This window comes from Leptonotus elevatus, chromosome 10 (assembly GCF_054856555.1).
Source record: "Leptonotus elevatus isolate MCC_2025b chromosome 10, RoL_Lele_1.0, whole genome shotgun sequence".
Classification (NCBI taxonomy): Eukaryota; Metazoa; Chordata; class Actinopteri; order Syngnathiformes; family Syngnathidae; genus Leptonotus; species Leptonotus elevatus.
Window position 1 is genome coordinate 19,837,544 of NC_141248.1, and position 16,511 is coordinate 19,854,054.

The following is a 16,511-nucleotide window of genomic DNA, read 5'->3' on the forward strand; positions in this document are numbered from 1 at the left end:
TGGAACATTTGGGGATACACAGCTAGAAATGACAACAAAAAAAACAACAACAACTACACAGTCTCCACTTTGCTGCAGCGGCTCATTTATTTGCTGCCCTTAGTCTCCTCTTGGATAAAAAGCAGATTTGAGGATGCTAAGCTATATAAGACAAAAATTAACCAACTCCACAATCTCCACTTTGCTGCGGTGGCCTGTTTTATTGCTGCCCTCAGTATCCTTTTGGATAAAAAGCAGATTTGTCATTGCCATATGATGTTACTGCAACATCTGAGAATGCAGGGCTAGAAATGACAAAAATATACCAACTCCACAATCTCCACTTTGCTGCAGTGGCCCGTTTTATTGCTGCCCTCAGTCTCCTCTTGGATGAAAAGCAGATTTGTCATTGCCATATGATGTTGCTGCAAAATCTGAGGATACACAGCTAGAAAGGATAAAAATAAACCAACGGCACAATTTTCAGTTTGCTGCGGCCCATTCTATTGTTGCCCTCAGTCTCCTCTTGGATAAAAAGCAGATTTGACATTGCCACGTTACTGCAACATCTGAGGATGGAAATGACAAAAGTATACCAACGCCACAGTGCTGCAGTTGAACTGGATCGGGCTAAAACCATTTTTTCCACTACCCTTTAACACTTTTCATTTTAAATGACAAAAGTCTAAAACAGACACCTGATTGTTTGTAGGTATCTGGATGAGCCACCACCCACTTGGAAGTCCTTGGAAATAAGCCTGGGGGAGGACAGCCCGAGTCACATGCACATCAGGCCGGCCGCCGTTCTGCCACAGCGGCTCACCGCAAAGCAGCGTCATCGCACTAACATACAGAGACAGCCCTCACTGATGCGGATGTCGGGGGGAGGCCGGGAAAGGGGGTGGGGTTTGGTTGGTTGGTAGGTTTTGGCAGGCAGGCAGGCAGACGTTGGGTAAACGGACAGGAGGGGAGGGGGGGGGGGGGGGTAAAGCAGTCCATTCTGTACTCACATAATCTGAATCCGCTTTGGAATCGTAGTATGAAATGGCATTCTCCTGTGCAGAAAAGGAAGAGTGAAAAGACAGGCTGATGAGAGGAGATATAGCAGCGCTTATATCAGCCTCGAATCCTGGAAGTGGGTAAGCGAGGAGAGAGAGAGAGAGAAATTGTCATGGTTATATTCTGTCATACATGCGAGAATATAATCAGCATCACAGAACACAGGAGGAGTAGTGTGATGTGCAATGACAAAGAAGTCGCTGCTGAGGACGCCCTCCGCCCCCAAAAACGATGTAATGTGTCTGGCAATTCAATGTGATACATGTTGAAACAGTGATTGGGACACTGTACAAACATGTCACGTGACTCAGTGATGTGATATTTTATGGAAAATGAAGCATGACACTTTTGGATATATTATGGAAAATCAAGTGTGAAATGAAACAACTAAGTACTTTTTTGTTAGCCGTCCACCGTTATGTAATACAGGGGCTAATTTACATACAGTTATAACTAAGCGTTTCAGCCCATGACAGCTAGGCTAGGTGAATATCCAGAGCTACTTTCAAGTGACTGCTAGCGTCTGTCCGCCAGACTAGACTGTCGAAAACACTATCATGCAAAAACTCCCACAGGTGTGACGCCCCTGTTATTAGGTCAAAGCCAAAAGGTAAGCAGAGCTGCGCTGAATTTTGCTGATTGAACAGATTAGCATTAGTGAACAGCATTCATATCTGATGGTAAAGTTGTTGACGTGTAGCTGTGGTGGAATTTGTGTGTGTCATGTATGAAGTGCTGCCTCCATGAGTGAAAATGTGTATTATCATATTGGCTTTGTGCATTGTGCTATTCCACACTCTGGGCTATTGCCTCAAGGGTTATTGATTAAAGCACGCAACATACACCATAATGTCTCCTTTAACACATTTGCTCCCAAAAACCTATAAAAACGTTCAATTTGAAATATTGCTATGGTCCCGAAAATGTATTTATAATTTTTTTTTAAATGTTTTTTTTTAATGCTAGAGCATACAGAAGGCTTTGGTGCAGCCTCTGAACTGAAGAGAACGCTTAAAGCAATGGTAGTTATTAAAAAAACGGCCAGCAGGTGGCACCAGAGTGTAAGAGATCAACCAGGGCCATGTTGCAAAAAAGGTCTTTTCTCCAGTGTTTTAAACAGATTTGTGAATGATTAAACTTAGCTATATTCTAATGCAAATTGCTGCAAAACGGAAACAGTTAGAAATTTGTTTCCTGACGAAAGAAGAGACTCTAATCTTTCTTTTTGCAAAATCAGTCAACATCCAGTAAAACAGCCGGGAGCGAAGGGGGTCGCTTCAGTAAAAATGGCTGGGAATTAATGAGTTAATAAGTTGATCGACCTCAAGTAAACATTGCTTAACAAAACTTTTCGAGTCAATCATTCACACACTGTTTATATGCAACAAAAATGAAAACGTGTTTGAATGTCAATAGGATCATGTGAGATGATATGCATTGAAAGCATGTCATGGTAAGGCTGGAAGATGACATCACTTCCTGGGCATCCAATAGGAACTTCTGGCATTGGTATGGTATCTCGAATTTGTACTTTGCTGTCGTCCATCGCTAACCTAATGCATTATAGTCATAATTATTGTAAACATTTGTATGAAAATGCGTCCATGACCAAATCAACAATCCAATAAAAACAGTAAATACGATAGTAAGTGAACTTCAAGTTCATCGAAGACTGTTCATAACCTCAAAATGTCGTTAAATCGAGCCCCACTTGTATTGTTTTGTAGCACTCCCACATTGCCGTTCAAATTGTTACTCGAATCTCTCATTTGCGGTTGCTGAATACATTAAGCAATCAGCACCCGAGGCCCCCGCCGAGCTTTTTGAAGGTTATTTTTTCGGCACGGTGTCCACTTTACAGGGGGAGGGCTGGCAGTTGACGACTTCAAGGGCACTGCAGTGATGCGGCGGTGGTCAGGTGGTTGCGGTCTGATGAGGGTAGACTTCATCGCAAATCTGGCCTTCCCTCTCCCGCTTTAGCCCAAGGGTAGCCTTTTCCCCTCCAACGGGGCCTCGGCTCGCCTCCAGCGCTAATCTGAGAGTCAGTCACCAAATGGATCCCTAACAAGCTCAACCAAAGGAGCACGGTGTGATCAAAACGAAACATGGGGCGGAGTGGCCTTTGGATGACGGTTGTGGAAAAGGAGGGCAGACAACGTCTCCAAAGACGTCGGCAAATCTCTGTCGGAGGGATCAGAAAAGGAGGTTGCGAGGAGGGGAAGGCGACGCCAGCGCGGAGATCAGAACGGATCACTCAGGGAGTACATTGGGTTCAGTCGCCGGGTCAGAATGGCGGCTCAGGTCGGGGGGACGTGACTGCGGAGGATGGGGAGATCGAGATGGGTGGCGGGGTTGGCGCCTGCCAGGTACTAAAAATAGCCTCTGCAGCGGGAGATGAGAGACGGGCTGGAAGAGAGAGACACGGTGGCAGGGATGTTGTGTCTGCCAGCAGGATTGATCCACAGCCCAGTTCTGCTTCGACTGGGGCCTCACTTCCAAAGAGTCCAATCCCATTCATTGTATGTCAATATTTATAAGCACTTCCTGTAAACTTAGTTGGAAATTAAGTGTTACATACAAAAAAAAAACTGGTATCTTGACTTGTCATTTGAATGTCATTTGGCAAAATAACAACAACAGAAAAACAAAAAATGCAAGACCATAACACATTAAAACAAACTATTTTTACTGGTGAAAGGAGAGAGTGTTTTCCTTTAGGTTCCAAAATTCAATTGTAACAGAACACAATATCGCGTGGCTTAAGATAAGTCAAAATGCTCTAAAATGGCTGTTACCTCATTTGCTCCCCAAAACGTATACATATGTTCTATTTTAAATGTTTTAAGTCTCCCAAAGACGTAGTTATATGTTTGTATGTTGTTGTTTTTTTAATGCTAGAGCATACAGAAGGCTTTGAAGCAGCATCTCCACTGCAAAGAACGGTTGAATAAATTACATAAAGAGCAAGCAGGTGGCAGTAGAGCAAAATAGATCAACCAGGGCCATGTTGAAAAAAAAAACATTTACTCACAATTCTAAATAGATTTGTAATTAATGATGAAACTTAGCTATATTCTAATGCTAATTGCTGCAAAACGGAAACAGATAGAAATGTACTTTTTTGTCCTGATGAACTAATCTTTGGTAGGTTCCATGTTTTTATAGCAATAGAACACAATATTCTGTGAGCCTTGAAAATCAGTCAAAATCCAGTAAAACAGTCGGGAGCGAAGGGGATTGCTTCAGTGAAAATGGCTGGGAGTGAATGAGTTAAAAAGGAAATCGTTGCCTGAGCCCTGAGCAACTGTGATGTCATCTTCAGTCGACAGCAAGTGGCAAAATGGCCGCCCCCCCCTGAGATGGATAAAAACGGATAGATTTTGCTTCACAAAACTCATATTCTACAAATCTAATATTAATCAGAATGTCATGTTAAGACTCGTGACGTCACATATAACGAATTATTGTCAAGAAACGTTTAAGGCTGACTTTGAACTGCTTTGAAAATGGCTGGCAGTGAGCACACGGTATTTCTTATGAAATGCTACAGTATGGCTCTACAAACGGGTTAGGGGTTTTCAAAGGTTGAGTAGTTTGACTTTACTTTAGTTATAACTTCTTTTCATGCTCGTTGGACAGAAATATTAGAATATGAATACAGGTTGTTAAAATGGCAACAGTATGGCCACTTTCTGCAGTTGCTGCGTCGTCTCCCCAGGCTGAAGGTCTTCGTTAAACACACTTTTTATATATAAAGCTACACAAACACACACGCGCACAAATAAAATCCACACAAAGCCCGACAAATTCCCAGTGGCACACAACCCGCTATCAATAAATTAAATCCATCATGCCAAGTGGACTCGCAAACACCAAATAGCAGACAAACACTGAGGGACCGAGTGATGATCCCGGGCCCCGCTTCCCTTACATCACTTTTTCTTTATGATCCAACGTTATCTCTTTCCTCTGTTTGCTCCATCTGTCCTCCTCCCTGTGCCTTATCTCCATCTTTCTGAATGTCCCCCATCCCTAACCCCCCCTCCCTCCCTCAACAGCAGCCTCCCCTGCAAATTTCAGATTTGAGCAAAAGCGGCAGCAAGGCAAGCACACAGGTACGATGCCTACTGTTGCCATGGGAACCGACCCTCTCCTCGTGAGCAGAATGTGACTGTCTCCTTGCCGGGGTTACAATGTTTGCTGTTTGGTTTGTTTGTCTGTTTATCTGACCCGCTGTCTATGGCTTTTGTAGGCTTAATTAGTGAAATTCCTCACATGCAAATGTACCTTTAAATATAGTAAAAAGACCGTTGGAATGATTGAAAACAACAATGTAAAATGTCTGACACAAAGTCCCCCTTTCTGAGTTGTGATGAGTTTTCAAGCAAATTATATTATCTGACGAAGACAATTTCAGTAAATATAATATTTGGTGTGAACGGATGTGAAGACAGTCAAGCTAGCTGTAGCAATGCTGTGGGTGATAGTAACATGCTGCTAACGTGGTGATATGAAAATAAAATCTTCCTAAACACATTAATATATGGACATGGACATCAGTGCCTTGGTACGCTTTTATTATGAAGCTGTTTGTAGCATGGCGGCTAACTTAACTGGTTTTGCCGGAAGTTGGATAGTCGGAGCCCAGTTTAAGTTGAAATTGACATCACAAACGGTTGCCGCCGACGTCAACACAATGTCGTCCTGAAATCACGTTCCATCGTCGATTAAGGATGTTAAAAAATGAATTAATTACAATGACATTGTAGAATATGGCGCCTGTTCCAAGCGTTAGCGGCTAGCTGCTAAGCAAGTGCCCCATATAGCCTGGCACTTCTTTTCAAAGGCAAAAATGGTTCTACCCACTTTAATTCTGACAGCCTGTTGCTTACTGACTCTTTTTATTATTTTTTTTAAACAAACCAGACTTAGTCAAATATGCTGTTTTAGCTGACAAAATCGCTCCTATGGTTCTGACGTCAACATTAAAAGCCCGAAATCACACTTAATCATGTTTCTCGAGAAGAAAATAGTTTGCTGCTATACAATCCAAATTCAGGGAAAGAAAGTTAATTACCGGTATCTAAAAATGAAAACCAATAGGTTATTCATTAAGTAAAATGTCTTATTTTCGCTTGTGTATTCTTCATAATTGCTCTTTTAAAACCAAAATATTTTTGTCTTTTATCAAAATGCTCTATTATTTAACAGAATTGGGATTTTTTTTTTTAATTTAAAATAATCGAATCATTCCACTTTGAAATATATTGACATACTTATTGAATCGCTTTTTTATCGAGATACATGTTAGAAAGAAATGGCACATTTACCATAATGACAAATTCATTCAACTCTATGTAAAAAAAAGAAATATAGTCATTGCGTCATACTCTCTTAAACCATACAATACCATACGGAATCAAATCGTAATCCGAGTCGAACCGAATGGAATCATTCCAATTTCAAACCGAACCGTCCTTAAATCATTTCGCACACCACGTTCGCCGCACAAAACGATTTCTCAACAGGCTGACGTGGAAAGGTTTGACATTTGAGCGTGACAAGCGCTCAATCACTGGCGGAGACAGATTACAGTCATATTCATATCTCCTCCGGACACCTGCTAATGATTTTATAATTGGAGAACACACTCCTCTGCGCCTCGGCGCCGCTCTGGCGCGTGCGCACATGCATGCAGACACATATACATATACACACACACACACACATACACCCCCCCCCCCCCTCAAATGACACCCTCTAGCCTGGCCCCGATAGACTCGCAATCATTCCCAGCGCCAGGTTCCCTAATGGAAGCTGACATTATATCAAACACAATGAAGGATTTCATTTAGTGCTCTTCATTAACCCGCACATACAAGCTCATGACAAACACACACAAAAAAACAACCAAAAACAAAGTAATAAACAATATTTGACTGAAATTTTTCGTTTTGAATACAGAGGTTAGCATGAGCTAACAGTGTTAGCTTCTGATAAGCGGAACGTTTTACTTGGCAGCAGGTTGTATTTATGTTAAGTGATGTTAGGGCTGCTCGATTTGGAAGAAAATATTAATCATGATTAATTTGGTAATAATTGAAATCACGAATAGAACAATCATTTGTTTTTTTTGTACAAAATAAGAACATGTTAACGTAATAAATGTTAAGACAAATGCATTTCTTTGAAACACTATAATTATGCAAGTTCCTTTTGGACCAAACAACATTTATTAAATTAGTCGTTTTAAAAATAAAAAAGGTGCAAATATATTAATTTAAACAACTCAGATTTTGTATTAATAATCTTTTATTTTCGTTTACGATTATGCCAAATTTGTAATTGTGGAGTGTAATAATTGAAATTGTAATTGAATTTTGATTAATTGCACAGACCTAAGTGATGTGTCATCGTGTATGAAGTGCTGCCTCTACGAGTGAAAATGTGACATGCTTTTATTGTCTTTATGCACACACGTTTGTTTTCCCCATTGTGGGTTATTCTCTTGCAGCAATGCAAAGGCTCAGCTTCTGGTCGTCATGGTAACAAAAGCCAAATTTGCCATTGGCCCAACAGTACATGGGGTGGATGGGGTCACAGTTGCTCGCTTGCAAGAGACACATTGACAAATATTTTTGAGTCACCGCCCCCCAAAATGTGTCCGTTTTTTTAATGATGTAATTTTTGTACAAAATTGTCATAGTCTTGGCTCCCCCCCACTTGGCTTTTGTCTGACCCTTGGCCTGTTTTCAAAATGTCCTCTATCCAATCGCCCCCGTGTCAAAGGCGATGAGGCACTCGGAAATGTTAGCCATGGAGGAATCTGCAGTAAGTGGGAAAAACATGCCTCCAGGCTAAGCATGCGTGCGCGCACACACCTCACCGAGCGAGATGCAGAAGCATTCACACATGACTGACATGCAATTCCAGACGCAGAATTAAATGTATAGGAAAACAAGAACACCTGCAACAAGGAAAAAAACATCAAATGGGGGGGATTTTTTTTTCCAGTCTTATTTCAAGTTTATTACATCACGTGTGCGTGCATCTGTGTGTGTGTGTGTGTGTGGGTGCACACGAGCGTGTGAAGGTGAGCTTCTTGTGATGTATCATTTTTCAAACGCGGATATGAGTCCGATCTGAAAACCCTTTACCTCCCTTTGATCTTATTTTTTGTTTGTTTGTCCTTTCCCGATGCCAATTTGGACTTTTAATCACATCCTGTCCATTTTATTCTCATCTACAGCGGAGCCACTCCCGCTCGTCCAATTCAGCATTATTAAAAAGTCCATCCGTCCATTATCTGAACTACACTTTTCCAAAAATAAGTTCTATGAAATATCAACCACTAAAGCCTGGAATAAATGATTTGGAACTGAAATATAAGGGGAGAAAAAAATCATACCAAATTTAAAAATACAAAGTTTAAATATCACCCAGGACTTGAAATCCACATCTAACTCTCTTTGTAAACTATAAGAAGGGTGTAATAAATGCACGTTTTTTTTCTCTACCTTCTTTGTCTCCGGGCCTGACACCTTCGCTAAAAGCATCGGAATCAGTACGCGCGCATTCCGCTCCCACGATAAGGAACGAGGGGGCTTTGTCCCGCTGCACTCCGGGAAAACGTCGCTATCCCATTGTTGGCTGACAGGGCTCGATTGAGGAGCGGGGTTTTAACGCAGATAGCATCGGGTGCATCGCATGGACGCGGTGTCAGATAATAAATAAATAAACAAATAAAGAGACAGCCTATAGAAAGCGAGACACGCATGCCGACGCCTACTCAACAAAAGATCTAGCGGGGAGACAAACAAGATAAACAGAGCATGCCGTGAATAGTCAAGATATCACCGGGTTCCAGAGGGACGAAGCCAATTATCCTCAATCAGGTGAAACCCCAAGATTAAGCGGCCTCTACAAGTTTTGGATTGGGTTGAGGTCACAAAGCGGGTTCAGTGAGAAGAAACCCTAAAAAGCGGGAAACACTGTGTCTTCCGTTTCAGAAAGGGAGGTCACTAAAACCAGAGGGGAAGAGGTAACTCCAGCCTGTTTCAGAAAAAAAGCTCTCGGTCAGTTACCATAGCAACATTGTCCATGAATCAAACCCGGTCGGCGGCGGGTTTTTCCACAATGAACCTCGAGGTTTTTTCTGTCCCCGCCTCCTTTCAGCCACACATGACATTTCATTTCCTCATTAATAAAGTCCGCTGCGGCGAGTTTTTGCGTAAATACGCCGACAGTCTAGCGTAAAGTCCACTTTTGTCACGAACTTGGCATGTCCTCTTGACAATGACCCAATGGATGAAGGTGCCGATTTATTGCGCAGGGGAATTAAATATTTGTCGCGAGATTGTGCATCGATACTGCATGCCGGCATTTGCGGACTGTTATCTTTCTGAGCGGTACCGTTTCACATCACAGTCTATCCTCTACATCGTATACAACTGACCCAACAGCATATATTGTGTGCTTACCTCCGCTTTTTTCTTACAACCGTTTGAATAATTTCTATTTCATCTTAAGTCAAGTCCACTTCTGCCCCACAAGGATTGCACCTAAATGAAACGAACGAGCTACAATTCAACAGGTTTCCCCTGTAATATTATTGTGATTGTAAATGACAACATTTAAATTTACGCTTTATTAACTGACCACAGTGCTTTCTCCGGCAGGCCTATACTTCAACTGTGTTTTTTTCTTCTTCTTTTTTTGTGACCGGAGTCCCAACTATCTTCAAATAAACAACAAGTTCCTACTTGTGTACTTTGAGTCTGCTCTCATATCTTTCTCATGATCATCTTCACTCCGCGAGGCAAGATAATGCCAAAAATGGTCTCCGACTCACCAAGTCCATGATTTTGTAACCCGTTCCAGCCAATCTCATCTCTGAAATGTTTTGACAGCTCTTTAGGTCTTTCCCATGATGGTGTCCAGATTTGAGGGGCGCTTTTTTATAATCATGATGAGTTGCCAACAGGAGTACTGGGTCATCGCTCGATTGCGCACAGCTGTGTGTCACATGGGCGCAAGCCCAATTTGAGCCACAAATGCCGCCAGAGGTTCAAATACTTCTGTCACTTGAAATGCTGTCATGTTCTTTGTTTCTGTCTGCTGGTGACATCATCTTTGTTTCTTCAGTCTGGTTCATTGGTGGGCGGAATCTTCTTGCTCTTTTGGTTGTGTAAATCCTAGTAGGATTGCATGATTGATTTGACAACTTTTGGATTACCAACCATAAAAATCACTTTTCGTGAGTGAACTTACAAATGACAAAGATCTGCACTTAATAAGGTAGTGACTCTCTACCCAACCAGCTAAAGAAGCTTTATAGGGTTAATGGAACAAAATGTTTCCTCCCATTTGATGCGAGGCGCTGAATAGCATTTCATTTTCCAGAGTATTTTTTTTCCCCTCAGCCATTTTACTGCTGCCAGGGCAAAGAGTGTGAAGAAGTCAACACCCCCCCCCCCCCCCCCCCCACCCCTTCTCTAAAGGCCGCCTCCGAGTGGGCCAATCAACAATCAAACCTCAGCTAAAAGGAAACCTGTTATTTTCGACCCCATAATCACTTCCATCAGATTCCTTGCCGTCCTTCACATTCAAATGACAAGAGGAAAGCTGCCTTTGACGTTACGCGCACAGCTGGTGCACAATTTGCACCGAGGATGCGCGGCTTAACCGGTGCAAAAAGTACAATTACACATGCTAGCGCCAAACATTTCATAATGCCTGTAAACACCCACCAGTCACAACATTGTGACTGCTAATATTCAGGACTTTCTTAGGTAACCAAAATTGAGACACAGCTATCTGAGATTATTTTATATTATTTATTTTATAAAAGATAGTGTTTAAAATAACACCCAACTGAACCCTATATTTTTGCAAAGGCAGAATATTTGATATAGGATATTGTTAACAATACACGGTAGAGGTGGGCATCTTTGAATGTCTCACGATTGGATTCGATCCCGATTTTTGGGTGGGCGATTCGATTCAGAATCGATTTTTGATTAAGAACGACTTTTGATACAAATTGATCTGATTGACAATGATTTTTGCTTCAATTTATAGATGTTCAAGGAATCATAATGATCTACTCCAGTCTGACTCGCTAATGCTAATTAGTGCTCTACTCACAGCACTTTAAGCAATCAAAAGAACGTCTCCACGCTGCAAAAAACAACTTTTATTGGAATAACTTGACCGTGACTTTTTCCTTCTACTCGCTAATGTGGCTACAACTTAACGGTGTATCAGACCGCGTGGAACCACACTGCCGCTCAGTAGTCAAATCGGGTACAACATGAACAGCGCTCCCAATAAAGGCACACACAAACAAAGGGAAGATAGTATTAAAATAATTGAAAGAAAATCGATTTTGGGACATTTAAAATCGATTCTGAATCGTACTAAATGAGAATTTTGATTCTTATGAGAATCGATTTTTTGGCACACCCCCTAAAACACGGTGTCCGTTAAGTTTCTTTACAATTTAACATTATATCAGTAGGGGGCGGCATAACTTGATGCTACCGAGTTTTCTATTCGCAACCTGCTCCTTCTACCTGAATTTCTTAATCATATATATATCTGTTCATGTCGACTAACAAGGCTAAATCTCTTCCCGGTGTTTCATGCAGAAATGGCTAAAGGAGCCAACTGATATGGCAGTCTTTTAATATTTGCTCAATTGTTCAAATCTGTCCCAAATTGTTATTGGCGTTGGGCTATTTACGACCCCGCTGCGACCAGAGGGGGGGCCAAGAGACCACAGGTTCAGACTTTCAAATAACATTTCATGGGTGTTGGTTATGTGTGTGTGAGAGCGTGCAGAAATAAGAAAATCAAGCAGCGCAGAGGCATGGCTTGCTGGATTTCACTTGCTTATTGATTGTCATCTCCTGTGAAGCAGGGCCATCGATCGACGGGATTTAGACATGGGTGGGGGCTGGGGGTCTATACACCATCCCTTCTGGCTAACACGCTGCATTACTGCATACACACTGATACCTACATTTTTCTCTTGGTTAAATTCTAGATATTGACTGATGTTTTTTTTTTCAGGGCCGATATAGATAGTGACTAAAAGTAGTCGTGGAGGCCGATAACCGATATTTGGAGCCGATATTCATTTTCAGTACAAGGGAAAATATTGGTGTCAACTCCACATTTGTGGAATATAAGTTAAGCAGCAAAATCAACTCAATGGGCGGCCATTTTGTCACTTGCTGTCGACTGAAAACGACATCAAAGTTACTCAGGGCCAATCATGGCTCACCTGTTTTCTGAATCTGAGCCAACAATCTTCTGATTTCTCCTGAAGCAGAGCAATACAAGGTGAGGTGTGAAAAATAAAAAAAATGGGGATGAAATGTAATATTTTGACCTTTAAGATGGCCACTTAAGAAAAATAACAGTGCTCTCCAATCAAGATTAAAATGATCTCTGTACAATTACCACGGCAACCGGATCTAACATCTGGAAAGCTGAGGAAGAAGGGAAAGGCTATTGTAATTAAAAAGAAGAAAAAAAAACGTCTACCGGCTTGTCATTTTCCCCAGGTAGCTCCCATGTCATTATTTCCTTTTCCAAAACAGATGGAAGTCCATTCTGTGTTTGGGGAATGAGTGATAACATTGGCTGCCTAAAACACTCAGCAGGCGGGAAAAGAAACACTAACACAAAAAAAAATATTGGATATTGCCCACAGAGCAAATTGCTGGAGTTTATTTGTGATTACACAATGTGGCCATGTTTATTGCAGTTTCAAACAGCCACACCGTATTTCAAAGCAGCGCCGCACAACCCGACTCTACGGAATTGTTTATAAAGCCTTGATGGGAGATGCTGCTGACACAACATGTTGGGCCACTATCACACTCGTCGTCTACACTTTTGCTGCAGGATGTCCGCGTCCAGTTTTAACATCACGGGACTGCAGCGAACAAGATTACTGGCTGGTGCGTCTGCCTCACAGTTCTGAGGTTCTGGGTTCAAATCTAGGCTCGGGCCTACATACGTATGTGAGGTGCTTTTCTCTCAGTGTTTCCTCCCACATTCCAAAAACATGTATGCTAGTCATTGAGGACTTTTAGAGCATTTTGACCTTTTCAAGACACAGGATATTCTGTTTAATACTGTATACAGTGACACCCTCCACCCCTCGCGAGTCACATGATCCTGAACCCCCCCACCCCAAATATTTTTTAAATATTTTTATTAATCTAATCATTTTTAATCTTTTCAATATATTTGTCATTACATTTTTTTGTATTATTTATTATCTGATTTTTTTTTTTTTCGTGTAAAACGCATGTTGGAGGTTTATCAGCAATTTTGAAGAATTTTTGAGGTTAAAAAAACGTGTCAATGCTTTTTCAATTACATGTGGATTCACTGTACACCAAATCTAACAAATGGAAGAATAGACTCTCATCGTTTGATTCTGCCCTTTCACCGTTACTTAATAATCAGCATTATAAAAATGGAAGTCACAAAGTGGGCTTATCTCATATCTAAAATGGTAGATTGCTGCCATCTACTGGTGGCTGTGCATCAGTAAAGTTGCCTCTCAGCTTGAAATTTACAGTGGAGGAGCATCAGACCCGCCCTTACCCATCCTCGTTGGTGTATACTCGTCAACAGCAGTGAACGAACTAATGAGCATAAGTGAGTGAGTGAATGACTCACTGAGACGAAACAAAATATAAAAAGGAATAATGACATAAAGATAACTGCGATCTTTTTTCTTTTCTTTCGATTTCACCACATAGAATGTGACTAATGTCTACTGTTGCTAATGGAGCTGGTAGCTGTGAGGGCCTCGTGTGAGAGTGGCCAACACGATTTCTCCCTCTGAAGGGCCAATTATCTCAAATGGAGGCTCTGTGAAAGGTCAACTGAAATCACTCCCCCCCCCCCCCCCCCCCCAACAACCCTCCCGCTCTCTACTCGCGGCCCCTCACGTCACATCTCAGAAAGAAACATTGGTGTCTTAAAGGCGTGTGCTAAATACTGCAGCTGCGACATCAGTGGGAGGGGAAATGTCCGCCCACGGTTTTAGATAACAATCATCGTGTTTTGGTTCGCCGCAGGGTGAAAAGCCGGACTGGCCACTCGTCCATCCCATCGCTGACAAATACAGGCGAGCATTCAAACTCGCATTCGCAACCAATGGTCAATTTAAAGCAGAGAAAACTTTTTTCCCTTTGTGTTTTTTAAAGGTTGCCTGTTATTTTGACTAAGCCAGTTGGTGAGTCAATTTAAAAGTTCTCAAGGTGTCTCAAAAACACATCTTTGACATGCTTTTGACACGAAGAGTAACAAGAGTCACACTTTTTTTCTTTTTTGGGCCAATTCTGAGTATGTTTCTTATTAACATGACAACCTGGGACGGTGCGAGGAGTTTGAGATGTAAAGACAGTAAAAGCGAGGATGATATTTTCACTCTTGGAAGCAGCACTTCATTACCAATGTAATTTTTTTTTTAATTGTATGAAATGGTTCAGGATTATAATTTGGGCTACATTTAATAGTCAGGTTTCTATCCAATGATTTAGAATTTTAAAGCCAATTTACTGAAAATGTGCAAAACGGACACGCGACTTAAACCCGTTTCCATCTGTTCTTCCTTTGCGAATGTTGAGAGGGGACTCCGCCGCTGTAGGTGGCGGTATACACCATAGAGATGGGATCCACCAGTAATTTAAAAGTAAAAGACCAGGAAGCGACTGCGCCGTGCGATGACGTCGTATTTGTTTGCTTTTGTAATTCTTGATAAACCGTAGCGTTTCTTTGCTGTTTTCCATCTAAAATTGCATTAATATTCGCTTCTTTAATTAATTCCCAAAAGATTTTCGCCCCCCCCCCCCCCAAACATACCTTACTTTATCGTCCACCATTGCGTAAGTAAGTGTGACGCAATATCCGGTTTTGTCAGCGTTTATTCGCAAAACCTGCCAACATTCGCATTTTGCTTTTTAAGATGCGCTTCAAAATCCACCCCCTCTAAGCGTAAAAACCTTTCTGCGAATTTTGGGCCCCTTTTCCATTCAGTTTTATTTTCGCATTTCTTGAAAATTCTAATGAAAATGAGTGGATGGAAACCCCCACTATTGTTTGAACTATCAATATAGCCAATTATAGCCATTTTCGGGACGGCCAAATATTTTTCACTAATGTTCAATATTTACAGCAGTTCTTTTGTCCCTTATTATTGTCCACTGGAAGCCGCATCGTTCAGCACCAAATTGTCTGGCCAAGTGGAGAGCAGGCATGAAGGAGTCTGACAGCCAGGAGGAGCGAACGCCAGCGTTTGCGGCATCCAGTGATGAAAGGTCTGATTGATTAGCGAGTGATGATTGCACTAAATGGTCTGGAAGACGGCGCCGTCTTTGTTTCCGTCTCTTACACTTTGTGCCCTCGCACCTCTCACTCCCTCTCCCTCTGCGCCTGGCTTTGTCACTCCCTTCTGCCAGTTTTAACAAGCCATCAAGCAGGCCCTCTCCCTCGCTGCTTCCCTAATGGTAGCGCTATTAGCGCTAATGCATTACAAACGTACAGCGGCTGCCACATCACAATCTGATGGAAATAACATGCCTCTCCGCGATATCCACAATCTCTGTCCTTTCCGCCGGCCAATCTCGTGCAATGTGTTTGCACTTTGCGTCAGCATGCCGTCAGCCGTGGCAGGCCCGCGGACTCGATGAGTGCTTGTACGACGAGTTCAAAAAACGATCACAACTGAACTAAATTGACGCAAATTTAATGTTTTGTAAAAACGCTGCAGCTATGTTGTCGACAATTATTATTATTATTTTTTTTACAGTGTGTTTCGTCAAGCAAGTCATTTCGATTCAATGTTTTTGGATTTACAAAAATATATATAAAATTCATTACGTTAGCAGCATGTTCACCCTCAGTCAGGAAGTAGCAATAGCCACCTGCTCAATGGGTTTCTAAGCCCATGCTAGCTCGGCTGAGCATCCAGAGCCACTTTCAAGCCGATGATTGGTCTCAAACACTATCGCAGAGAAACACTCATCTAAACAACAACTAAGGATGGACGAGTACCGATACCAGCCAGGTATCAGTATTGGGCCAATATCAGGGCTTATTTCAAGATTTGAGATGGCAGCTGATAACAGTATCAGTCTTCCTCTTGTGGCTGTTTTAGGATCAGGAATTAGAAATTACATTAATTTCATGCGATTTTAAGGAAAAATGCAGCATTGGGATATATAGAGGTTTTCCTTTAAAATCATCTGTCATTTTTTTTTTGGGGGGGGGGTAACATTTACTTATGGTATCGGTACTTGGTATAGGTGACCACTCGAGCATTTAATACTTGTACTGGTATCAGTCTGGAAAAAAAAAAGTGGGATCGATCATCTCTAATAACAAATTCCTTGTGTGATTTACATAATTGGCCATTGAAGACGATTTTGATTCTGACGTGTGGAGTT

The 16,511-nt window shown here is 41.7% G+C and overlaps 1 protein-coding gene across 3 annotated transcripts in view; it reads right to left on the reverse strand.

Moving 5' to 3' along the window:
• Nucleotides 1-16,511, reverse strand: part of cacna2d2a (calcium channel, voltage-dependent, alpha 2/delta subunit 2a) — a 157,496-nt gene that overhangs the window by 58,145 nt on the left and 82,840 nt on the right. For 2 of the 3 annotated variants that reach the window (XM_086087194.1, XM_086087193.1), the window contains exon 5: nucleotides 990-1,034. The exons of the other annotated variant lie outside the window; for it this stretch is intronic. In XM_086087194.1, coding sequence (XP_085943320.1) covers nucleotides 990-1,034 — 45 coding nt within the window. The remainder of the gene's footprint in view (nucleotides 1-989; nucleotides 1,035-16,511) is intronic. 3 annotated transcript variants of the gene reach the window in all.